This window comes from Octopus sinensis, linkage group LG11, assembly GCF_006345805.1.
Source record: "Octopus sinensis linkage group LG11, ASM634580v1, whole genome shotgun sequence".
NCBI lineage: Eukaryota > Metazoa > Mollusca > Cephalopoda > Octopoda > Octopodidae > Octopus > Octopus sinensis.
In genome coordinates, this window is record NC_043007.1 from 42,793,275 (window position 1) to 42,821,242 (window position 27,968).

General features: G+C 36.1%; 1 protein-coding gene and 1 long non-coding RNA gene across 3 annotated transcripts; one reads left to right on the plus strand and one right to left on the minus strand.

The window, feature by feature from the left end:
- Positions 1-11: 11 nt before the first annotated feature.
- LOC115217054 (phosphatidylinositol N-acetylglucosaminyltransferase subunit H) lies at positions 12-27,887 on the minus strand. Of its 2 annotated transcripts, XM_029786634.2 has the most exons (5): positions 27,513-27,884; positions 15,643-15,721; positions 10,763-10,890; positions 7,189-7,266; positions 12-5,938 (listed from the first exon to the last, which is right to left on the minus strand). In XM_029786634.2, exons 1-5 carry the CDS (start codon positions 27,663-27,665, stop codon positions 5,861-5,863), a joined length of 516 nt encoding a protein of 171 aa, XP_029642494.1. In that variant the 5' UTR covers positions 27,666-27,884; the 3' UTR covers positions 12-5,860. The 2 variants fall into 2 exon arrangements, with proteins under 2 accessions (XP_029642494.1, XP_036363327.1); XM_036507434.1 differs by lacking the exons at positions 12-5,938; positions 7,189-7,266 and adding an exon at positions 8,415-8,510 and having other exon boundaries at positions 27,513-27,887.
- Positions 114-27,243, plus strand: LOC118765407. Its single transcript, XR_005001270.1, has 3 exons — positions 114-124; positions 16,777-16,783; positions 27,170-27,243. It is a non-coding gene; the product is annotated as an uncharacterized LOC118765407 (long non-coding RNA).
- Positions 27,888-27,968: the final 81 nt, after the last annotated feature.

Sequence of the window (27,968 nt, forward strand, 5' to 3'; positions counted from 1 at the left end):
GTAAAGCAATGTTGGAATGTTTAGAAAGATGCTTTATTTGCAGACTTGTTTGAACAGTAGAGGAGAGTAACACTGGTAGAGAATCATACTTAAAAACAAAACTCATCAACTTCATTTCGAAAGTGTATTACACTTGTATAGTTAAAACAGCTTTTCTGTCTGACATGCAAAACTCAGTGAACCCTTGAATGTGTTTTAATAAAAAAAAACATTTTATTTATGCTTGCAAATAAAAGGAAACAATCAAGTTTGTGACATTTCAAAAAAGCATTTAACTTCCAATAGAAAATACCAGAACATTTTAAAACTAATGGATGAAATAAATATTTAAAAAAATTAACATTTAACAATTTTAAGTTTAGGAAAGTATTTAAAAGAAAAACAATTATTAGAATTGTAAGTTAAAAATTGTCAAAGAACAATTATATAGTTAATAATGTTGCATATTTAAAAATTCTTTATTTCATCAAATAACTTAATTCTGTTAACCAGAGGTTAATAACATAAGAAAGACAAATCAGGGGAAATACAGTGTACAGATCAGATTGTTTGTTAATATCATAAGAAACCCCTTAATGATAGTGTTCTATGGAAAGAGGGGTAAATTTCAACTCTTTTGTCACCATATTTCTGTTAGCATATACTTCCTTTGCTTCAATTAATTTTTTTGACAGAAAGTTTTAATTTAGATCACATTAAAATAGGAAGTTCATACTTTTACAACTACAAGCGATGTCATGAGAGTAGGTATCAAAAGAGTTAATCTTAAATTTTCAGCAAAAATGCCAATAGGTATCAAAAGGGCTAAACAATCTTAAGTTTTCAGCAAAAATGCTAGTACTCTGAGTTTCATGTTGCTCCTCCTTCAGCTGACAATCTAAGCTTGTTTGCTTCTCAAATCATCAGATTTTTTAAAAAATAAATTTTCATTTATGAAAGCATACCAGAAAAATGATTATCATCATATTTTACAGAACTGTGTATGTATATGTATATATATATATATATATATGTATTTATAAATACTTTTCTGGCAGAGAAATAGACTGAGGTTGTGAGAGTATGTAACAATTATGAAGCTAAGGCTAGTTACAGCCAATATACTAGCAAATAACTTCTGCCTGTGTACTACAGCAAGGACTGGCAGATAAACCATTTCTATGAGGTACTCTTGAAGATGACCTATTAATAGTGGCTTGGGATTTCAATAGCCATGTTGAACAACACAAGGATGGGTATGAAAGTGTACATGAGAGCTATGGCTGTAGCAAAAGGAAAAAAAGAAGGGTTCAAATTGGTTTAGCTTTTGAGAAGTGCTTTAACATTTGCATCACAAATTTTAAAAGGCCAGCCTACCACTCAAGCAAATATGCAAGCTAGAAAGACTTTATACTTAACAGAAAACAAGACGGGCAATTGGCTGTGAATACTTTTTTCCTAAGTGAAGACTGTACTATATAGCACAGAATAATAACCTCAACATAAGGACTACATGAACTTAAAGATAGAAAACCCAACAAGAAAAAGGTGTTGAAACTGAAAGATTCTTTTGCCATATGTAAGTTCAAAGTAGTACCAAGCAATGCCTATGATGAGGAGATACAGGATTGACATAGAGACAAGACAACCTGCTAAGCGCAACAATCTGAGAGTGACATAATGGTGGAATTGTATACTGTCATCAGGTAAAAAAACAGGTCTGGAAAAGTGAGCAGTTGGTATTGGAGTTGAGGTCAATGTCAGATACACCTAGCAAGGAAAAAAGCTGGAAGAAGTTTGCCTATGTTGTAGATTACAAAATAATGTATCATATACCATCTCTGTTTACAGTTTTTATTTGTTTGCATTGGCTGTGTGGTTAAGAAGCTAACTATACAACCACATGGCTTCATGTTCAGTCTTTATTGCATGTCCCCTTGGGAAAATGTCTACTACTACAGACCTGAGCTAACCAATGCCTTGTGAATGAATTTGGTTCCCCAATTCATCTCTTGACAACCAGTATTGGTTTATTTACACACCTATAACTTAGTGGTTTGGTAAAAGAGACCAATAGAATAGGTACCAAACTTAGTACTGGGGTTTATTTGTTCAACTAAACTCGTTAAGGCAATGCCCCAGTGCAATGACTGAAACAATAAAAAATAGAGATAACTATTTATCATCTTGTGTTGTAAGAAGTCTGCATTTGCTCATATTGCAGTATAAAATATGCTTTTATATATGTAGTTCTTGCAGTTAGTGTACTTGCTTACTATTCTATTTTTAAAACCTCCAGCTCCCCATCACCTCTAAAAATTAGCCTAACGTACTTGTTTACATCCTTTCTGTAGACTTGTTTTTTTTAATAAATATTCTAACCACTCCTTTAAAACCGGAAGACTTTTCCTTCACATTCTTTAGTTCTGACAGCTCACTGGCTCTTTCTCTCCTCTTCCTGCCCAGCTTGTTGGTCTGTATTTGCCTCTTTTGTCCTGCTTTCCTAGTTATCTCCCACTTAACTGACATAGTTCATACTCTGAAATTTGACCTCTCTCCCTCTCATTTTACTTCCATCCTTGTCAGCCAGCTCACACTGACTTTTACCCCTCTTTCCCTACATCTACACTTCCATCACTTATTTCCATTTCTCATTCAACAATTTTGTCTTTGGAATTAAAACAGTCACTTTCTAAAGGACAAGTGTCTGAAATGCTGGATTTAAAAAATTTCTAACAAATCAATGCACTATAATTTATTTTTCTTCTACAAAGAACAGAAGTTCTTAGCTAAGTGCTAGCCACTATACCTACCATACATTAACATGGAGGCCTTTAACAAAGTACCTCACTTTGTAGTCTGGTGATCACTAACTCAGTGTAGATAAAAGGTTTGCAAAAGCTGTGGAAGACAAGTAGTGTTGCTGTTAGCAAGGTAAGAATTGGCAATGAATTCAATAAGGGATTTAGTGTGCAAATTGGGGTTCTCCAAAGCTTGGTTCTCATCTTTCTTGTTTATTATTGTTCCCTCTGCTGTAATAAAGGAGTATAGGACCAGCTGTACCTGGAAACTAAACTCCTGCTTGCTAACAACCTAGTTTTAATAGCCTTATCATTAAAAAAATTAGAGGAAAAGTTCCAAACATGGAAGCAGGGCTTAGAATCAAGGGGTTTAAATATAAACCTAGGAAAGACAACATTTCAGTTAACAAGATAGAACATGTAACTCATCTGGAAAATGGCCATGCTCAATATACACCGAAAGAACAGGTAGAAATTCTATATACTGACAATCAATGTAAACTATAGATACAAAAGTCACAGCAAGTTCACAGAGAATTAATATGCAGCAGATGTACAGCAGTAAGATCACTCATGACATGAATTATTTCAACTGTATAGGTTTGCAAGAAGTAGTTGACAGCTTCTTTTACCTATGTAGTGAAGATATGTAAAGCAAACATGTAACAGCCAGAGTAAGGATGAGAGGAAAAAAAATATTAAGGAAACTATTATCCCTGTAGACAATAAAGGTTTCTTTTTAAAGGAACAGGTTTTATAGTGACTGTCTGTGAAATGTGGTAGTAAAACATGAGCACTAGATGCAAAGGATGTGCGGAGATTAGAAAGAAATGAGATGAGCATGCTCCACTGAATACATTGTTGGCATATATGAATGATAGAGTACAAATGAGCAATGTCCAAGAGAGAAAGAAGATTGCAGTAGTATGGAGATGCAATGTATATGAAGAATGTGAGTTTAATGATGTCCCTAATGATCTAAGTAGAGAGAGCCTGCAGGAGATAAAGGTGACAGAAAATGTAGGAAGACATGTTGAAAGCTAATCTCAGAATGTTAACTCACATAGAGATGACAGGAATTACAAGTAATGGATTGCTGGAGACTATCTGTCCAAATGATGCCAGTATAAGAAAATGAATGTAAAATAATGATTGTCATCATCATCTTCATTGTAATATCCACTTCTCCATGTTTGCATGGGTCAGATGGAATTCATTGAGGCAGATGTCTTTCTTATTGCCAACCCATATTTGTTTTCAAGCAGGGTAATTTTGATCCCACAACTAGATATGTTTTCATGAAAGTTGGGAAACAAGTAACACTGCTTGTATGACAGTGACACTTGCTTACAACTATTCCATGATATCAAGGCAAAGAGGCACAAACATATACATACATTCATATATGACAGGATTCTTTCAATCAAATCCACTTGCAAAGCTATGGTTGGCCTAGGGTTATGGTAAAAGACACTTACCCAAGGTACCATACAGCATACGACTGGATTCAGTTCCACTACACTTGATTTATACGTGTAAAAAGAAAAATTAACTTGTGTGCTCAGTTTTTTAACTGTCATGTACTAAGGGATGGGTGATACCAAGCAAGCAATAGTATAGACACTGCAAAATGAAATCTTCAATTGGTGCTCCTCTAACAAGCTAAAGGGCATAGAAACATTTACTTCTGTTTACAGTAGTACTGAGTAAATGTGAGAGAGAGAGAGAGAGAGAGAGCAATCTCCTTACACTCACAATAAGGTTTCAAATTACCACCCCTTAGGTCAGGAGTTCATATCAACTGATGGATGTTTCTGTGTGTGTCTGTTTAGACAATTTTACATAACTCACTTTATATGACTGTAATGAAGAGCCACAGAAACTCGACAGAAATGTTATGAAATACTCATCTCATATAGGAGTTGACTAATCTTCCATCTGGTCAATGAATTATGAGATGAATTTGGTTACATGTGTGCTTGTAACTTATGTGAGAAATATTTTGTATCCTTTCAAGTGCACCCCCCCCCCCCGCAAAAAAAAACCGTAATTTGGTATTTCAAAATGTCCTTTTAAAACATTGCCTCAAATTTATGTGAAGATTTTAAGACATATTCTCATGGCTTTTCATGGGTAAAAAAGTAACATATTGATAGAGTACTTTCACTTCCCTCTTAGTTAACATTAATTTAACACAAGTAAATGTGACAGGCTTCAAATGGGGACTGAAACAATATAACATACGTTTGTGCTTACTTCTTGCTCTACAATATTTTCCACTGTTTTTTAATGGGAATTTTATGATCATTTTATGAAGTCACTATAAAATACAACTCTCACCTTGCAATAATTGAAAAATGAATAAAAAATAAATGCATCAAAGACCATGACTAGATGAATACCATTCTGTTATAATGAAGAACCAATAAATCATGGAAGAAAGTTGATTGCAAAGGAAATCAAATTGAGCTTTTGTGTGTGTTGTCCATATTTCAATTGGTATATTCCCTATTGTCTTCAGATACCTTGTTTTTATATATACACATTTCCTTTGACTGGTTTTGAACTCATTTAAAATCTAGTCAGAAGGTATACACATGTGCAGGGGAGGACAATAAGAGAATAGACTATGATGCTAATAACAGATACACAAAATGTTTAGTTAAATAGAATGGTAAAGTCTAGCAACAACACACACACATCAGAAGTATACATTCTTATAGTCTTTTACTGTTTTCAGTCTTTGGGCACATCAACTCCAGTACTTATTTCAGTCTGATACTTATTTTATCAATCTCTATTTATTGAAAGGTTAAATTACTGATGCATAAGTAATCTTTTTCATCTTCGTAATATTTGTAACTTCTTTATTGAAGTGAAAAGGAAAACTCAATACAGATGGTATAAAAAAGAAAAAGAAAAAGAAAAACAATTGAAGTGAAAAGGAAAACTCAATACAGATGGTATAAAAACAAACAAAAAGAAAACAATGTCAATGTTCCTGAGAGATTTACTAGAGTCTTGACTCTAGATGTTAACAGAGAAGGCAATAGTGGTGATTGATTACTTTCAGTTGTTCATTATGCGCCAAGGTTTGGAAATTTCGAATGAACAGTTTTACACAATGTTTGAAGGATGCAGAGCTTGGGCCATGAATGCTGTTGCAATAATAAAGAGATAATAAAGTTAGGCTTTAGAAAGCTGAAACTAATGAAGAGATTAGGCATAATGGTAAAAAAAAATTGTTATCCTCCATCACCTAGTTCTTTTGGTTGACTTCTATCTTAGCTACCCTCTCTCTACTACGTACACAAACTAAGGTTTAAAATAAATAATCTAGCCTAGAATTTTACTTAACTTATGTGTATTGTATCTATCCCCCATAACTAACCCAAATGTTTTAATACATTTTACTGGGTTTTTGTATGTGACATGTCATTATGTCTCAGTTCAAATTCCACCAGAATTATGGTTGTGCCAAAATTAGAAGCAATCTGTGATAGATCCCTTTCTACAAACAAATTGAAAACAAAGCCATCCAGTATCTACTTGGACCCATTTGACATGCTAGAAATAGCACCCAAATCTCCCTCAGATCATAGCCTTCTATTTTAAAATCATTTGATGTGTAATGCAGGGAAACATTCATTCCCATGTACCTATCCTGTCACTGATATGGAGCTTTTTATAGGTTCTGTGTAATACTCCTTTGTTAAGATGTGTGACACACACAAACATATACACCAATAAAAAGGTTCAGTACACTAATATATTTTTCTAATATTCTAAATCTCAGTCAACTCTACACTACATCCAGTCTTCTCACTCAGTTCTGCATTACATTCAACCATCATCTCTTACTGCATGCAACTTTCTCAGCCTCAAATTAGACTCAATCTAACATTCCTAGCTTTTATTTAAGTTTTACATTATACATCCAGCAGAGCAAATTCAGTTTGTTTTATTCATTTTTTTACATAAACATAAAAAATCTGATCAAAACTTAATTAAAATCTGTCTTTGATTAGACACATACTAAAGTTCTTGATTATAATTAGATACTGATTGACTTATTGTCTGATGATTACCATCATGTCAGTATTGTGTTCATAATGAAGGCAATTTAGTTCACAGTGGCTCATTCTATTCAGCTGTATATAGGTGTTTCCATGAAGTACAGTTTACTGCTGAAATATGAGAACTGTATTACTTGATAATTTGCATCACTAAATAAGCCCATGGAGGTAAGGATGTCCATGGGCTTCAAGAGGTCAGAAGATCAAAGAGAATTGTTCCATTTTCTACTGAATCATTATACAAAGTGATATCTAAACAACTACTTAATGCTCTAACAGAATACCATGCTATGTATTCTAGTATTAAAATTACCAAAGGTTAGATTACTTACTGTGAACAGGGGTAGTATGCCACTCCATACCTTGTTTGGCTTCTGAAGTAACAAAGCTAAATAAAAGATGATGTGGTGCTAGAAAAGAAACCAGTTGAAAATTAAGTAAAACCTACATTAGAGTGAGATCTTGAAACATAGTAACTCATTAGCGTTTCTACTTTTACATATTAATTGTGATGATAGAGGTTGTGGTGATAATGATGATACTAACGATAATGCTGGGAAGAAATTTAACCAACCAACCCATCAAGTCTTTTAGATATTAACCCTAACAAGACCACCTCTGGTTCTATATAAAAACCTCTTGTTTTCAAGCATTATTTCATACTTAAATACCTTCTACCATAATTTCATATTAAGTTTAATAGTGAAAAAATGATTTTACTGAATTCCCCTAAATACTTGATAATTATAAGAATTAATTGAAACAAATAATGTATGTTAAAAATATGGTCATAAAAGTGTTAATATGATCAGCCACATCAAATTTTGGCAAGTTCTTTATGAGAAACGCTTATTTACTCATCATCATCATCCTATTGTTACTGGGTTAATATTCTGACTGGCATAAGTGGATCAGAGTGCAGTCTCTCATCAACTCTATATGAAATTATGCTGATCACTAACTACATAATGCCAATGGTATACACTGATGAACAGAATAGGTAATACTGAACATAGCTAATGCTTGTGCATGTTCATGTGGAATGATACCCAGCACCAGATAATGTAAATAGTGCTAAACTGTGGCAGACAATGTGGAAATGTACTAACAATATATGCACTATTGCCACCACTACCACAAATACGAACCTTTCCAGGTAGCATAATATCATTTGATAACCCTCTTTTCTGGCATCATGTAGTGATATGGCATTTCAACACAAAGGAGCTGTGGACTCCATAAAACCTCGGCCATGACAGTTCATCAAGGAGAGTAGCAACTCTGGATTAAAACTGATAGAGTAGCAGGGGCAGACAACCTACCTACTGCTGATGGTACAATAAAATGCAGCCAGTCTTTGCAGTAAAGTTTAACAAAAAAACATAATAGCATACACAACAGCAAAGATTCACCAGACACTGTGCTGGAAAAGACCCATCCCTTCTATACCAGCATAAAAAAATGATGATAGTGATGACAATAGTATAGGTTAAGGGTTCAATTTCCAGTAGAATTAATGGTATTTTAATATTGTAAGGATAGAACATTTCTCCAACAGGATTTGAATTCAGAATCACAAAATTATAAACAAGAATAAGGGTACCATAGAATATTCATTACAGCTCTTCATACTTAACATCAAATTTCCAGTTCTCTGTCATGCAATAAAACAAAAGAGATATCATCTTGCAACATCCAAATTTTCAGACTGCATAGGTAGAGTAGTTCTTCAAATTCAGTAATTTATATGTGAATTATTGAAGCAAGATACTTTTACAATTGAACACCATTACAGTACAATAGTATATAGTAGAAGCAACGATATTACTTGCTGTTAGGCAGGCATATGTGGCAAACAGAGTAAGTAATGTGTCTTGTTAACCCCTTAATGGATTATCCCGAGTTTACTGGTGCATTGCAAATGTATCTTTTTAGAAGCGGACAAGTAAACTTGGTCAAAATTAACTTTTAATTTTAGTACTTAAACAAGTTTGTTTTGTGTCGTTTCACTTTTGAGCAATCACGAATTGACTTGCGTTGCCGTACGCCTGGCAGCACATATTCTGGTGCCATTTTAAAGAATTTATGCTTCTGAGTTTTGAACTTTTACTTCAGTGCATGCACAGATTCAGAAGGAGGTTGATGTCATTTTAGAACCGTCTTGTTTTGATTTTCTATTATTTATACAAGTAAGGGAATTATTTATGCATTTTTTTTTCTCAAAACAGATGAAGATTTAGATATATTCAGCAATCATGAAAGTGATTTTTCATTTCACAATCTGGAAAGCTCTGGGGATGAATTAGACATGTGTAGTTCAGACTCTGACAATTTTTCAGAAGATGACAAAGAAGATAATCAGATAGATGCAAGTGCATGGCATGAAATCAATTGCTTGACCGATTCGAAGAGAAAACAGGTACATGTGTGATGTTTGCAAGATAACTTTGTGTGTAACTCCTTGTTTTAAAAATTATCATTCTAAATAAACTGTCTATCTCATTTAAAAAAAATTTTCCTTTGATTTAAAAACAATACATCTTATAAAAAATCGAAGGTAGTTAAGTTATATGTATTTTTTCAATGTCCGAGTTAACTCGTTTAAATCCAAATGAGTAAAAGTACATTTTAATTTCTATAATAAAAAATAAAGGAAACAAGATAAAAAAAACACTTCTTTTTGTAATTAACACAGTGTATACAATTAAAAAAGGAAATAAAAAAATATGCTCTGAAATGAAACACCATGTCAAAATAATTGATCCATTAAGGGGTTAATAACATCAACCACAATAGACAGCTCAATATTTGAATTTCATCTAGATCTAATAAATAAAACCATGAAGCTGAAACTGATTCTGGTCAATAGTTAGGCCGTGTTAAAGAAGCAAATTAAATCCTCCTGTTAAACAAAAATGCATAATTTCTTAATTGATTTCTTCTGTTGTAAGCATCAAAGATAGGTTTCCGATATGAAGATAACTTTCTCCCTTCCTTGTTCTAGTCATGGAGGCCCTCAAAGCAGTCATAAGCACTACCATTCCTCCTCAAATGAAGGCATTAAAACAAATTGTAGGCTATAAACTTTAGATTTTTAGGTTGAATTTCTTATACCTTATGATTTGACTATTTACACACTGACTTTCTATACACCCTATCATGCCTATTGTCTGAAAACAAATGTGCTACATTGAATATAGTGGGACATGAACTGAACAGGTGATAAAGTTCCATGGCATTCCTGAAAATGTTGAACCAATAGATCTTTCTCAAATATTAACCACCTGGGCCATTGTCAACTTGAAAAGAGCTGACTGGAACTACTTAATAACAGTAGCAACAATGAACCAACAAGAAAAAAGCTTCTACGTAGTTGTTCAACCTACCAGAGTGGCTACTAAATCACGCCCTATCATCTTAAAAAGAAATGACATTGGTTAATGTAATCCTAAATACACAATAAGAGAGAATGCTTTTGCTCAATCAAGGGAGACTTGGGGCAAAACAACACTATAATGACTGCTCTAAGGCTGATATCATGACAGCCTTTGATGAAATGAAACTCAACTGTGAAGTATAAAAAGTAATTATGCAAGTAGCAGTATATGATTTGCTTATAATTTGACAGCCAATAAAACAAGGGAGCTAATTTGCAGTCACAGTCTGATAGAAGTACAGCCAAATCTCCCTCAAATTAGATTTTATTGTCTTGAGAATGAAATGACACAATGTATAACATAGTTCTAAAGACACAATACCTGAGAGACAGCATAATCATGGAAAGAATACCCTTGGTTATAGCTCTGCTCAGTTAGAAGCAACTTGGGGTTGGAGCTAAACAACAACAACAACAATACAGATAATGTCAAAAAGAAAAACAAGATAAATGTAAAAGAGTGAACATACCATTTTGACCCCTTCAAGAATGACTATATCTTTGATGTGGGTCATGTCAATAAATTTGGTGGTGCAATGACCAAACAGGAACTTTGTTTCAATCTGGACACCAATGGCAGTCAGAAACAAAACTGATTCTGTGTAGAAAGGAAGAAAATAAGAGATAGTTTGTAGTTATTATAATTCATGATATCATACAGTCAATGTTTATTTGATGGTTCACTCATCAATCTTGCATTGCAGAGTAACACTTAAATAATCATTTGATATATGTACAAGGTCAGATAATATGGAAGAAGGGGAAGGGAATCTAACTGATTGAAATCAACACCAGTAATTATTCTATAGTCCTTCGAAGGATGAAAGATAAAGGAAATCACAGCATAACTACATACTGTAAGTTAACTTGTCTGCCATTTGATTACACTAATATCAATAATAATGATTCCTAACATTAATATGATTCTGAGATCAATATGCTACCCTCTGAGGTTGATGTTATAATAATAATTGTTTCTAATGTAGACATAAGGCCAGAAATTTGGGTGGAGATGAAAATCAAATATATGACTTCAGTGTTTGCTACTTTATTTTATTGATGTTTAAGAGATGAAAGGAGAAGGTGACCTTGACAGGACTGGAATTCAGAATGATTCTGTTGATTCACCACCACTTTAATTTCTAATATAAGCACAAATCAAATATAGACCAAGGAGCACTTGATCACATTGATTCCAGTATTTGAGTGGTACTTAATTTTATTAATCCTAGAAGGCTGCAAAGCAAAGTTGATCTCAGTAGGATTTGAACTCAGAATGTAAAGAACCTGAACTAAAAACTGTTAGATATTTTGTCCAACAATTCCACCCTAATAATAATTTGTTACATAGACAAAAGACCAGAAATTTGTGAGGAAGGTATGGTCAATTATATCACAGTACTTGACTGCCACTAATCTTATCAATCATAGAAAGAGGAAATGCTAAGTTGACACTGGTATTATTTGAACTTAGAAAAAAATAACTAAATGCAATGATTTCTTATGTTGATACAAGGCCACATATTATAGGAGAGAAACACAATTAAATTAATCAATTCTAGTATCTTACTGGCACTCAATGCATTTTACTTGACAATTTCTAGCATTGACATAAAGCCATATACATTTAAGGATGATCAAATTAAACCTCATAATTGATTAAGATTTACTTTAACATCTCCTGAAGAACAAAAGGCAAAGTCATCACCATAATACAAACAATTGTTTCTAACAAAACCATAAGGTTAGAAATTTGAGAGAAGGAAGGAAACAGTTGAATATATTGACTCTAGTACATGATTGTTACTTAACATTACTGATGCTAGAGGAATGAAAGGCAAAGTTGACATTGGTGGATTTGAACTCAGAATATAAAGAACTAGAACAGCTACTGCAAAAACATTTCCCCAAATATGCAGGCAATACTGCCAATTCACCATCCTAATATTATGATTCCTTTCATTAATACAAAGTCATCTTTTATCAATTGTAAAGCAATTAAACTTGAATATGCCAATTCTAAAATAATGACAGTAATAATCATTTCTAACAGCAGCACAAGGTCACAAATATTATTTAAGGGTATGGTGAGGAGGGGTTGATAGTGTCAATTTAATCAATTCATTACTTCACTTGCATTTATTTTATCTGACTCAGAAGGTAAAAAAAAGGCAACACCATAAGGCTGAAAGTCAGTTCTAGTGTGATTTGAACTCAAAGTATAAAGTACCAATGATCTTTCAATAAGATCCTTTTGTTAGCCAGTTTGCTAAACACCAAAGAGTCATCAAATTTATCTAGAATCAATGAATATATACTGGACGTCAATGAGAAAACTTTGTTTGCCCATTAGCATCAAACCATGATCATTATCATTCTAATGCCCACTTTTTCATTGCTTCTATGGATCAGATAAAGTTTAATGAGGCAGAGTTCTATGGCTGGATGCCCTTCAAGCAAGGTAATATTTTCCCATGGCCAGACATGTTTTTGTAGAACAGAAATTAAATGACACTTCTTATAAGACAGTGACATTTATTTACAACTATCACACTATGTCAAGACAAGGAGACACAAACATACACATGATGGGCTTCTAAGTTTCTGTTGACCAGATCCACTCACAAGGATTTGGTTGGCCTGAGGCGATAGTAGAAGACACTTGTCCAAGGTGCCATGCAGTGGAACTGAACCCAAAACAATATGATTGGGAAACTTTGTTTTCATGCTTTATCAATAATGTTTTTCTGGTCTCACCCAAAAATGATTTGGTTTCACTTTCTATTGAAAGCAGATTCACATCAATCATCATCATTGAAAGTCAGTCTTCTATGCTGGCATGGATTGATTGATTTAACAGGATCCAATACACTGGAGGACTGTTACATGCTCCAGTGTCTGTTTTGGTTTAGTTTCTACAGTTGGATGCCCTTCCTAATGCCAACCACTTTACTGTATGCATTTTTCATGGAAATGGCACTAGCAAGGTCACCAAGCAACTCACAAGACAAAAAAGCCCCCTTAACTGAATGGGGGTATAATAGAAAAAGAGAGATGGTTTTATGCTAGGTGTGGAGATGCTAATGTATTATAAACAAAACAAGAATAAGCACATTGCTGTAGAGGAGATACATAATGACCCTGCATTATATAAGGTGGAAAGAGAGAATAAAGATGGTGGTGACAAGGTGTACTTCACTTCACACATTTTTATCATAATTTTAGCAAGTCACATAATGTGGCCACCCACCACTGATGCTATATTTCTGGTAAGACAGCTGCAGGAGAAATACTTAGCCAAAAATAAACTTCTGTACCTGGCTTTTGTTGACATGGAGAAAGCTTTTGACAGGGTCCCCCAATCCCTTATCTGGTGGTCAATGAAGAAACTAGAGATAGATGAATGGTTAGTGAGAGCTGTGCGAGCCATGTACAGGGATGCTGTCAGTAAGGTGAGGGTTGGCAACGAGTACAGTGAAGAATTCCAGGTAGGGGTCCACCAAGGATCAGTCCTCAGTCCCCTCTTATTCATCATAGCCCTCAAGGCAATAACAGAGGAATTCAAGACAGGATGTCCCTGAGAGCTCCTGTATGCTGACGACCTTGCTCTAATAGCTGAGTCACTATCAGAATTAGAGAAGTTTCAGGTGTGGAAGCAAGGACTAGAATTGAAGGGCCTTAGAGTCAACCTAGCAAAAACCAAAGTCTTAATAAGTAGGAAGGCAGACAAACCACAAATCCCTTCAGGTAGATGGCCCTGCTCGATCTGTAGAAAAGGTGTAAGTAGAAACTCCATAAGATGTACCCAGTGTAAGCTATGGACATATAAAAAGTGCAGCAATATCAAAAGAAGGCTAACTGGGAAGATATTTTTTGTGTGTGGCAAATGCTCAGGAGCAATAAACACTGAAAATGTGCAGAGAACAACTTCTGTCATATTTCAGGGGGAAAAACTACAAATAGTTGATAGCTTCCGTTACCTAGGTGACCAAGTTGGATGCTCTGAAAGTGTAGCTGCTAGAATAAGAATAGCCTGGGCAAAGTTCAGAGAGCTCCTACCTCTGCTGGTGACAAAGGGCCTCTAGCTCAGAGTAAAAAGTAGACTATATGACACATGTGAAACAGACATGCTACACGGCAGTGAAACATGGGCCATGACTCCTGAGGACATGTGCAAGCTTGCAAGGAATGAAGCCTTTATGCTCCACTGGATGTGCAATGTCAGTGTGCATACACGACAGTGTAAGTGCCAAGAGAGAAAAGTTGGACTTAAGAAGCATCAGATATGGTGCGCAAGAGAGACGACTGCACTGGTATGGTCACGTGTTGCAAATGGATGGGGACAGCTGTGTGAAAAAGTGTCACATCCTAGCAGTTGAGGAAACCTGTGGAAGAGGTAGACCCAGGAAGACCTGGGATGAGGTGGTGAAGTACGCCCTTCAAATACTGGGCTTCACTGAGGCAATGACAAGTGACCAAGACCTTTGAAGATATGCTATGATTGAGAAGACCCGGCAAGCCAAGTGGGACTATAACCGTGGCTTAAGCCAATGCTACATAACCAGCCTATTTAAGAGTACTCTTCAATCATTGAATAATAAACTATGCTTGCGAAGACATGTTGAGACAAGTGAAATCATTGTCATGGCCAATGACAGTACCACCTGGAACATTAAAAGCACCATTTGAGTGTGATCATTGCCAGGGCTGGTGACACAAAAAAAAAAAAACACCATTCAAGCGTGATCATTGCCAGCATCGCCTGACTGGCTCCTGTGCCAGTGGTATGTAAAAAAACACCATTCAAGTGTGGTCGTTGCCAGTACTGTTGGACTGGCTCCTGTGCAGGTGGCACGTAAAAGTATCCACTACACTCTTGGAGTGATTGGCGTTAGGAAGGGCATCCAACTGTAGAAACTTTGCCAGATCAGATTGGAGCCTGGTGCAGCCTTCTGGCTCGCCAGCCCTCAGTCAAACAATCCAACCCATGCCAGCATGGAAAGCAGATGTTAAACGACAATGATGATGATGTATCTAACTTGATTTTGCTTTCTACTTATATTGTTAATAATCTTTGAAACGGCACAAATTTATCAAATCCCATAGCTTATGTATAAAACTTTTATTATACCAACGAATCAAGGACTTAGATTCATAAATTCATTAAAACACTAGCTAGTTAATTACAAAAACATCATGCTAGATATCGCAAATGTTCTTTCTGCCAAGAGAAATATTTAACAGAAGCTCCCCACTTATTCTTCAGTGACCTTATACCTGAGGAAAAACAGTAAACATTTAATGCAAGAGAAATTGAAAATAATTCAGCTAAAAATATTTTACTTTTTACCTGTCAAAACTTTCCGGTATAGTTTGATAACAAAAACAGCAAGGAGTATAATGAAGAATATGTACAAACTACTGTCATCCTGAAAATAAATAAGATACAATATCAACATACATTAACATATAAATATATACACATACATAGCCATAACTACATGTATATATCTTGAGGTGGGAACAAGACTCTAGGAGTTGTGATACAAATGACCAAATCATCTGCAACATTAACTTCAAGAAACCTGCCAGTACCTGATCAATCTGGTGAGCACACAAGCCAGAGTGATTACTTTCTCACAAGAAAGGAGATGGTTGTAAATGCAAAGTCCTTCTCCTGTGAAGGATGTTCTATTCAACGTAAGTTAGTAGTTAGAACTGGAAGAACTTAGAGACACAAACCAGTCTGGAAAAGAGAGATATGGAAGCTTAAAGAGCCATTGAATAGTCAGGGATTTAGAGAAGTCCTAACTGAAGCATCTGATGAGCAAGAGGAAGAGGACCTATAACATACAGGAAAAATTAATGAGGGCAGGCAATAGATACCTTAGAGAGGAGTAATTACAGAATATCAAGTTGCTGGATCAGGTCATGAAAGTTACAGAAGGATTTATAACTAATTCAGATGAGAGTTAGACTATATGAGATGCAGTTTGAATTTGTACCAAGAAGTACTACTGATGCTCTCTTTCTAGTAAAGCAGAAGTATTTAGCCAAAAATAAACTGTTGTACTTGGCTTTAGTTGATCTAGAAAAAGCCTTTTACAAGATACCTTACACTCTGACCTGATGGTTGCAGTGGAAGCTAAGAATAGACAAATGGTTAGTAAGAGTCATTTAAGCTATGTACTGAGGTGCCGTCAGTATGAGAGTTAGCACTGAGTACAGCAATGAATTTAGTGTAAAAGTAGATCACCAGAACTCAACTCTCTGTCCCTTAATTATCACAGTTCTCCAGGTTATAAAAGAGGATTTTAAGACCAGTTGCCCATAGTCTCCTTTATACTGATAGCCTTGTTCTTATAGTGTAATCTGTAGTAAAATTAAGAAAGAAATTGTAGGTGTGGAAGCAAAACCTGGAACCAACAGTCCTTAAAGTTAACTTAGCAAAGTCCAAAATTCTAGTAAACAGGAAAACAGACAGGAAAACAGTAATTGCAGGTTTTAGTTGTTGATATCCAACGAGAAAGTTGAGTGGTAGACACCACCTTTCAGAGTGAAGTTTGAGTATAGAATATAGTATTGACAGCATAAATGGAGGAAGAATTCTGTATGAGAGAAGAGGATGTGTGGTTTGTATATAGGTTGTATCAGTCATGGATAGTGGAGAAGAAGAAAGAAAACTGTCTTGTCATTTAGAATTATTTTTTGCCATGACAGGAAGCATAGAGAGTGCCAGTGCATCATGAGTTCACATTGACCTCAGCTGAAAGCCTGGTCTGAATGCTTGCTAATGACTGAACTTTGCTAAAGGCATCTATGGGTATAGTAAACCAGACAGTATGATGTAGCTACCAACAGGGATTAAAAAAAAAAAAGAACCATGTTGGTTCATAAGTCTGAAACATAACGTGTATGTGGTAAATAGGAGTAAAAACCTAGACCTAACATTATTTTCATAAACTGTTTGATTGAAAATATTCCAAACTTAGTAAATGCAAAATAATAATAGCTAATGACTAAGCATTTCGAATATATACAAGCTGACACCATAAGCTAATTACATAACTCAAATATGTCACATAACTCAAGTATTACATCATAATGCCAAATACCATTCATTACAAGTTACAGTGACTACTAACCACAGTAAAACCATTTATATTGAATTATTTCAGTTCCCATAGACTGTAAATTTTATTGTAAAAATACCTAAAGGAAACTCTCTATTAGGTTTTATTTTAAAAACTATATTACTTCATAGAAGAATGTTATATTACATCTCTCAGCAAGATATAAACAGTAGCAGTACAGAGCTCTAACATATATTTGCCAACTAAGTGTGGCATCCTATACAAGACAGTGCACCTGATGCTTATAGCCCCAGGAAGACATCTCCACCAGCTGGCCAATGACATACTCTGAGTCTGATTAGTATTTGCGAGGAGAGGTCATTGCTCCCATCTCTAGCCTTATGTGATATGCACAGACTCAAGTTTCTGGGTGGTTACCCATCCTCAGAGTATGTTAATCATCAGTTAGTGATGGAAGCTTATTCTGCTCACAAATTACTATATATTTTTCTCGCGATTCACTGTCGCTGATCTCGTAGAAGAGAAAATGTTATATTAAATCTCTGAGTGAGATATAAACAGTAGCAGCACGGAACCATAACATATATTTGCCAACTAAGTATGGTGCCCTTTACAGGACAGTGCTACTGATGTTTATAGCCCCATGTTTGTTACAATAAATCTCTGAGCAAGTAGCTGGTGATTAACACACGCTAAGGACGGGTAACCACCCAGAAACTAGAGTCTGTGTGTATCACATAAGGCTAGAGATGGGAGTGATGACCTCCCCTCGCAAATACTAATTGGACACAGAATGAGTGTATTTAGTTAACTGGAGGAGATGTCTTCCTGGGGCTGTGAACATCAGTAGCACTGTCCTGTATAGGATGGCACACTTAGTTGGCAAATATATGTTATGGCACCGTATTGCTACTGTTTATATCTCGTTCAGAGATTTAATATAACATTCTCTCTCTTCTTCGAGATCAGTGACAGTGAGTCGCTGGAAAATACATAGTAATTTGCAAGTGGAATAAACTTCCATCACGAGCTTGTAATTGTTGGATTTTTTCAGTAGCGGCCTTTGTGAGTTCGTTTTGCGGTAATTCTAATGTTATGCTTCTACTGTTTGTGTTTTATTCCATTGAATTGTTAAACCTGTGAAGTTTGAACCTCGGTTATTTTGTTAACAGTTGTTTTCACCCTGCAGGGCAGAAAGTTCTGTTATGTTGGAGAACTGTGAACTTTGATTTTTGCCCTTTTACAGGGAAAAAATTGTTCTGTTTAAAAATTATTTTTTGTAAAAGACAATTTTTTTGGCAAAAAAGTTTTTTTGTCAGTTTTTGAAAACATTTTGCGTGTCCTGTTAAAGAATTTTGTATTTAATATGGAATTTGACTTAGAGTCAATTTTGGACTTCCCAGAGATGGAAAGGGCAAAAGAGGGCGAAAAGGAAGGGGAAAAACAAGTTCAGAAGGAAAGACCCAGTTTTTCAGCTGCCATTGGCAGCAATATGGTGAATTTTAATGTATCTATGGCAGAATTATTTAAATACCGGAATATGATAAAGAAAACAGGGAATGATACAAAGTTGCTCCCTCCCCAAGATATACTACAGAATATAGCTACCAAGACTGTGGTCTATAAAACATACAGTCTTAAGGAGAAACAATGTCTGTCAAGAATGAAGTAATTCAGAAGTGCATGCAACACGTCTGGAATAAAATAAAAAACGTCAGATGTGGTATAAGAAGTGCTACAGTGGAGGTACAATTCACTGACGAGAGTACAGCAAATGAACATTAACACTGAGAAACAATGAAATAATTCTCCAGCCAACTTATCTAGGTAGGACAAGGATGAAAATTAAAGTGGAGGAGATTCTGGCTGGTTTGGATGTGTAGTGGTTTGTAGCAGCCGTAACATACGACATGGAAGAAAAAATGCCAATACTACAAATACAGAAAAAAGAGGCAGGAAATTGGAAAGGCCAGTTACTTGAAATGGTAGTCCAAGCCAGTCCTGAAATCCTTGAAGGACTTCCTGATAAGGTGTTCATAGAGGAGGGGCTGAGCATAAGAGTGAGCATTGAAGGACATAGGCCGCACTGTTTTAAGTGCAGCAAAAAAGGCCACGCCTGCTCAGAATGCAAAGAGAAAAAGAGCAAAGCCCCTCTTCAGCAAAAATCTAAAGATACAGAAGGAAAAGGAAAACAACCAAAAAATAAGTAGAAGTGCCCAAGGAAAGCAAACCAAGGCAAGAAACACCAACCACAGAAGAAGAAATAGGATTTACATTAGTGAAATCTCAAAAAAGAAAAAAAAAGGCCTCAGTCCCAGACTCCCCTCCCCATACAGAAACACCATCCCCCTGTTAAAACCCATCTCCAAACCCCACCCCAAAATACAATACAAAATTGTATCATTTAAAGTCAGCAACAAAGCTTTGTCATGAATTATACATGCACATCATAAAGCAGAAGTGTACAAAGCAAGCCAAGACTTGCCAGCTCACATTCAGATGGCCAGGATGGAAGCAGGTTTGTTCAATGAACTGACACAAAGATATAAAGGACGTAAGCACAGAGATGGCTGGCAAGAGCTTCTTTGTGAGTCCAGCGGCTACACCATAAAATGAGGAGGATGGGGGTGAGAAGATGAATTCATGCAAACCCTCACCAAAATCAAAATGTAAGTACAGATTTCTAAGGAATTAAGTTAGGGTGCATAAATGTGCATGGCCTAGAGTCAAAATGGAAGCAAACTTGTCTCCTGGATGACCTTAGGTCACAAGAAATATGTATTGTAAAAACGAGGATGAACGGAGTCGCGACAGGAACCTTCATCTACAGCCCTGTTTTACTGTACTACTTTAGATATCATCTGAAGAGCAAGATAGGGCTGGAGATGGGATGTCTGTCATGAAGCATATACGGGAAAAGACGGAAGGATGTGATGAGGAAGTTGGGTATGAATGACCCTGCTTAAATACACAGTAAATTTGTATGGTGTAGCTGGTGGACTTCCTGGCCAAAATATGAAATAATTCATTATAATTAACACTCATCACAAATGTATATCATTTAATATTTTAACTGCATAAACTAAATGAACTCATGAACATTATATGTGCTGTACCCTCTATGTTAGATCTTATGATCATAATAAAGAATTTATCACTAGCTGGTGATTAACACACACTGAGGACAGGTAACTACCCAGAAACTTGAGTCCATGTGTATCACATAAGACTAGAGATGGGAGCAATGATCTCCCCTCACAAATACTATTTGGACACAGAATGTGTATCTTTAGCCAGCTAGAGGAGATGTCTTCCTGGGGCTATAAACATCAATAGCACTCTCCTATATAGGATGCCACACTTAGTAGGCAAATATATGTTATGGTATATTCAGTTTATTTAGATCTATCAAATTTATTATATATATATATATATAATCATCATCATATATATATGTATATATACTTAATTTTTGTATCTGGTTTGCAAGATTTCTTCTGTGAATTCGTGTCTTGAAGCAAATTTTGTTGTGTCTGGTGTTTTAATGTCTTATTATCTAACACACTCACCTGTTCTATTTCCACTCATTTACTATTTATAATTTTCCTTCCAAACTTTTCGTTACTTTTGCAGCCTTGTCAATGGATGTTGAGAATCAGGTACAACAATATGTATGTATACACACACGCACATGTATAAATATGTCCATGTATGTATATATATATATACACACACACACACACATATATATATCTTTTATGTTTTACAGGTTTCAGGCAGAGACTGAGCACTGCCTTGCAGTGAGTTTGGGTTTCTTTACTGTACTGTTTTTAAAGTAGTCAGATGGAACTGCTCTTCTTTGTTCATCTGCTATCTCATAAAAATTTGTCCAGATGCTGTTTGAAGGCCTCCACATCTACACCTCACAAACTTCTGGGGTTGTCTGGCAGAATGTTAAACATTATGGACCCTTGAAACCCAAGCAGTTACAGTACTGAGGCCTAATTCTAGATGGAAAAGACAGGATCTTTGATACTATGCAATGTTGTCCAGCTCAATGGTTGATATAGCTCCCAATTCCAAATTTGGGAGCTAAACTTTCCAGGATCTTCCATGTGTATATCACTGCATATTTCCTATGCCTTTTCTCTAGAGAGTAGCACTTCAGTTCCTTTAGCCTTTCCCAATAGCTCATCTGTTTCACCAAGTCAATTTTCTTTGAGAAGTGGCACTGGATTGCCTCAAGTTCTGTCACCAGTTTGATGCTCTGCAGTGATCACAGCTGGGAGCAGTGATCCAGATGACTGAGAATGAAAGTTCTCCATATGAGTAGCATGGTATCCTTTATCCTAGTTGTGAATGACCTCAGAATCCATCCAACTACTCACTTGCAGTGTTGCAATCTTAGTATGGAATGTTGCCTCATTACTCATGTGAATTTCCAGGTCACTGACTGACTGACTCTGGGATTGCACTACCTCTGGTCCTGCATGCTTGTTTCATCAGCCCATTTGTACATTGCATTCAGGTCATTTTGCAGTTTTAATATGTCATCAGGGTTCTTGATAGCTTATGAAAGTGGCTGAGAGAGCCATCACAAACAGTAATGGTCCCAGCACAGTTCCTTGAGGAACTCTGCAGTGAAATGATGTCTCCCCAGAGAGAGCACCATTGGTTGCAACTGCCTGACTTCTGCCTTTCAAAAAGTCATGCAGCCACTCACCCAGTTTTCCAGTGATACAAAAGTCACGCAGTTTGTGACATATCCCATGATCAACTTTGTCAAAGGCTTTGACATCTCTCTAACTGTTCAGTCGAAGTCGACTCTCGGTCACTCGGATCAGTATCCTCCAGTCAGTTCTATCCTGGGCCGCTTCTTTCAGATTGGCTATGTCCATTCCGGTATCACTCTTGATGGTGTCAAGCCAGCGGGTTCTTGGTCGGCCTCTTTCTCTCTTGCCACTGACCATTCCGAGCATGATGTCCTTCTCCGCGGATTTTCTCCGCATAATATGACCGAAATATGCCAATCTATGCTTGGTGATCCTAGCTTCTAGCGACATTTTCGGCCTTATCTGCTTAAGAACTTCTCCATTGGTGAGCCTCGCTGTCCATGGAATCCGTAAAAGTCTTCTCCAACACCAAAGCTCGAATGCATTAATTCTCTTCTGGTCAGTTTTCTTTAGTGTCCAGAGGTCTCGCATCCATATGTTGCTATTGGGAAGACAATTGCATTCACCAATCTGCATTTGGTAGCGAGTCTGATGTCTCTACTCTTCCAGATCCTGCTCATGCTGACCATTGCCTCTCTGCCTAGTACTAGTCAAGATATATCACATACACATTTGAGTGGCTGAGCTGCTAGTTCAGTACCCAGTCATAATGCTGTAGTAGCTGTGTGAAGCAGCTCCTCCCTGAACAAAAGCCATGTTGTGTGTTTGCAAACAAGTTATTTTCTTTCAGAAATGTGATCAGTCCCCTTCTGACAATGCGCTTCATGACCTTGCTAACATGAAGTCAGAGAGGCCTAAAATTTTTAGCATCTGCTCTTCTTTTAACAATTTGGGAAGTTTACCACATGCAAAAAAAACTCTGCAAAAGTATCTGCAGTGGTTTTGCAAGAGCTTTCTTGCATGTCTGACGTCCATCTGGGTCCACTGCTGAGTTTGAGTTCATCTCATCAATGATTGATATCGCAACTTCTTTTATGTTGATGAAATCAATGGTTGCCTCTTTTCCATGTAAATCTACAGTGTTGAAAAAGTCATCAGGCTTGCTTATTTGCAGGCTCCCCAGCAGATAGGTGAAGACACTTTGGAATTGTTTATTTAGCACTTCACCTGTCCTCCTGTAGTTAAAGAGCCATCTTCTTCAAACAGTGGCTCTATCTTGTAGAGCACCAAGGCAGATTCTCTCTCAAACATATAGAAAGCTTTAGGATTCATTTCTATATTTTCCACTGTCCTAGTTTTCCTTTCTGCTCTTTAATTTTCATGGGAGAGTGAGTTTATTTTCAATATCTAAAAGTGCTTTTTTGAGGAGAGATGTCTTGCTGTCATTAAGTTACTTGTTTTTGTATGTAATGACTCTCTGGAACAAATTTAATGTATATGGATCACATTATTGACATAAATTCATTAAGTTTCATATCAATGGCTTTCATAGAGAGACTTTTAAGCCAATTTTGCTGGAGTATCTGTTTTTCAATTGACTGTCAGTCAGTGTTGCAAAAGTTCAAACTGAATAGGGTTTGGGTGCCATCTGTTTAGAATACATCATTAATTAGTTTTGGATCATACATCAGTTCTGCTATGTTGTAGTCTAAGAAGATTGTTGGTAATATCTTCATATTGTGGATAAGTTCTACATTGCTGGTGAAGCAGAGTTTTAATATGTTATTGTTTCTGTTTGGGAAGAATATGGTTTGTTGCTTGAACAGCATTTTCGTGAAATCAAGTGAAGATCATACTTGATTGTGTGATTTGCATGTCATTCCTGCAATTATGGCACTTTCTAGCCATTTGATGTTGGGGAAGTTGAAGTTACCTATTATTTATTATTATTATGGCTGGGTTTCATTAGAAGTACATTAACACATTGATCTAGTTTTGTTAGTACTTATCATAGTAAGCCTTTCCTCAAATTTACCACTGAGAGTTGAGGCATTAGGTGGGTGATATAATGTGCACATCATATATTGTATATACACTTATACATGCACACACACATATGGATATACACATCAGCATGCACATTTATGTATATACACATCAGCATGCACATTTATGTATATACACATAACCGTGCACATATGTATAAACACACATACACACACTCTCTCCGACTTAATACACACATACATATATATACACATACACTTATACATATATACACACACACTTATACATATATACACACACACTTATACATATATACACACACACTTATACATATATACACACACACTTATACATATATACACACACACTTATACATATGTACACACACACTTATACATATGTACACATATGTGTATACAAACTTGCACATATATACACATATATGCATACAGTCCCAGATTTACCATTATGCTTAGGGATGCATAAGCACAAGGCCCTGTTGACCAGGGAGCCCATCTTCCTGCCCCCCAAATTTTTTACGGTGGCCTTTTCAAATGTCAAACAATCCCTGAGCCCTGATAATTCAAAAATTTGACTAAGACTGGTTTAAAAAAAATAATGATTTATCGGGTAACATAATATTTTAACTACTACTAAATTTCTTGAGCATGTATGCCTGACTGTCCAAGTAAGGGGCCTCGTTCGTCCTAAATCCAGCACTGCATGCACATATATACATACATATACACACACACATCCATGCACATATATACACATAAACATACATACAGGGTTCAAAATTGTATAACCCTAACCCTTATTCTGAGGACCATGAAATATTTAAGTTTTTATCGTGTTCTCTCTCAAGAGCCACAATGAATGAAATGCTGTTCTTACATGTGGGACAATGCTGTTATTGCACACATGAACAACCTAGACTTCATCCAATTGGCAAAATTTCATTCACCAACACAATAGTCCCCCTCCTCCACAAGCACACTATTGCCTCAGCATCCCTTTTCTACAGCTATTACAATGGCCTCGACTCGTTTTAACTAACTTGTTGCATATCACCATCACACGGGTCATGCAGTCTCTCTCGTCACCCATACTGTTTCTGTCCTTTGCATTAACCACTTATACTCCATAATTCTTCACCTACAGAACTTCAACTCTCAGAAATTCTCTTCCCACAAACGTACACTCACAGATTCGTTAAACCGAACACTTCCCATAAGCAATCTGACCAGCCCCTGGGCTGCGAAAGTCATGAGCATTACTCACCCGACCTAACTAAACCATTCTAAAGATTGTCTGAGAGCATGTTTTGCATTACTAAATGATGCTTTCGCTTTCTAATTCAACGAGAAATAAGCAAAACATTATTCAAAGTATATGGGAGAACATTTCATTTCGACATGCTTCATTGAACAAATAAGTGGAATAACTGTTAACCTGTTTAACGAGTATCTTCTAATTCTATTTACATAAGAATACGCCTTGTACGTATCTGGTACTTTATTCCATTGACTGCAGAAAGATGAAAGGTAAAGTTGACCTCGGCGAATTGTTCCTGTTGGTGGGCGGAATACCTGGTTTGTGTATTGCTCTTTTATTCGAAGAAAAATTAATCGAACTATTAACCGAACTAGTAGCCATCTTCGATGAGGATAGATCTTGAACTCAAAAATGAGAGATGAAACTAAACAATGCTAGACATTCAGTCCAGCGACCTACCTTTTAATAGATTGATGAGATAGGCAGAAGGAAATGTTTGTGAGAGAGAAAGGTAAAACCATAGACTCTAAAAAGGTGAGACAGAAAGATAGAATAAAGGAGACGCAGCAGGTAGAGTGAAAGAATTACTATGCAGATAAGTCTGTGTATATATATATGTGTGTGTGTGTGTGTGTGTGTGTGTGTGTGTGTGTGTGTGTGCATATGTGTGTGTAGCAGTAGTAGCAGCAGTTTTAGGATAGCTGTTCCCCCAAATCCTATAACTCACAAGAAAGTATATGGGTGGAATACAAACATGTGAAAATTTGAAATTTAGAGACAAAAATATCGCGGAATCGTTAAAAAGAGAAACTACCCTTCCCTTTCATATGAGGTATGGGACTTCGAAGGACATCATTATCATTTAACATCCATGTTCCATGAAACATGGCTGGACAGTTTAACATGAGCCGATGGGCCCGAGGACCACATCGTATTCCAGTGTCTGCTTTAGTATAGTTTCTACAGCTGCATGCCTTTCCTAACACCAACTTCAAGTATGGGCTTAAAAAAAATTTTTTTTTTAGTCATCAATACTAGTAAGGTTGTCATGCAGCTTGCAAGACGGGGCAGTTTTACGCAAGGAAATGAGGGGTAAGTATAAGAGAAGGGGCTAAAGCAGAACAGGATACTTGTGGAAAAGGAGCTACATGACACATTTTAGAAAAGGTGAAGAGTAATCGAGTGAGGCGGAAAGAAAAATAAAACAGCGGTGAACAGAGGTATCTAGGTGGACCCTCAAGGTACGAAGTGGAAAGAAACGAGAGGGACAATGGGAGAAGGAGTGAGAGTGGGTGGAAGTTGCAAAAGAGTATGAGGAAAGTATTGAATTCACTTTCACAAAAGTAGTTTTCCTTTTCCCAGGAACTTTGCAACACTAATTCATTAGCATTCACTTTTGCAATATTCGTGAAACATGTTCTATAATTTATTTCATATATTCCAGATATTTTGATTTGCTGTAGATTACACACGTGAACTGGGTAGTGGTAGAGGGTTAATCAAATATTACCCTTACTATGGGCGAATAACATTGCCTTCATTCTTATTGCTATAAAAATATTTTCCTTTATTTAAAATTCTAGTAATTTTCATTTCCAAAGTCCCTAAACAGTGAAACATTATTTTGAAAAGTCATTGGTTTTCCTGTAAATCTGAGATTTGAGTTAAGATATGAAATTTTTACTGCCACCGAGTAATTCCTCTATTTTCAATTAATTTTATTTACAAATTGGTAATCTCAAACAGATCCATTTTTGCTATAGGTTTCTTGGAGCGCTGTACTATTGTACAAATAATAAAAACAGAGTTTGTGAACAAAATTATAGGGAAATAAAGAGTGAATTAATTTGCATTAGCACATGATCATTTACAAGAAATAGAGAAGATACAATTTTCTACAAAATGTGAAATGGAGGTGTTACTGTGGAGTTTTGGAATAGAGAGAAGACAAAACGGAGCCAGAAAAAAAAATATACATACATACATGTAGGTACATACGTACGTACATGCATACCTGTACCTACATACCTACATGTACATACATAGGTTCAGCAGAGAAAGGAGCCTGAAAAAGATGACATGGATGTAGAAGAGAAACAGGTGAAAAGAAGCTGGATGTGAGATGCAATCAGCTGATATGCGAAAGAGATTGTGCAATTTACTTTCAATGGTTACATTGCAAGAGAACGCAACTGAGCCGTATACATAGAAATCAAATACAATTTTACCCATTCAGAAAGGTTCACCAAATAAGCAGCAAATGTCAAGAAAGGAGTAGAGTAGAGCATCCGGAATAAATGTATCTGCGGGTGTTCGATGATAAACTCACTGCCCTGTTTACCGTAATCCTTGTGGGTGAAGCGAACTTCATGCCTGAGCATTGTCACAAAGTGACAGATAACTGAGTTACTTCTTTCTGTAAAAACGGAATTCAGCAATAAATACGAAAAGTGGGTGATTGCAGCAGAGTTCCGGTGATATTAGTGACGTAAAACAGAGTTGTTAAGGTTAATTAAGATTTTGTAGTCAAAGTCGTTCCTATGGACGCCTCTACACCGACAGTCGATAGGCTGAGTAGCCATGTCATTTCTTGCTATACCGGAAATATCCGAACAAACCCGAAATATATTTATTTTCTTGATGTTCAGAATTAACAATTTTTGTAAGAAATCACTAAAATAAAA

What these genes read in the sequence shown, in the direction of transcription:
- LOC115217054 (XM_029786634.2), bottom strand. Translation starts at nt 27,665, where the DNA reads ATGCTCAGGCATGAAGTTCGCTTCACCCACAAGGATTACGGTAAACAG. An exon ending in TTCTTGAAGGGGTCAAAATG is followed by an intron (nt 7,267 to 10,762) that starts GTATGTTCACTC and finishes TTTCTTTTCTAG; the next exon opens with CACCACATCATCTTTTATTT. An exon ending in GCATACTACCCCTGTTCACA is followed by an intron (nt 5,939 to 7,188) that starts GTAAGTAATCTA and finishes TTATTGCAACAG; the next exon opens with CATTCATGGCCCAAGCTCTG.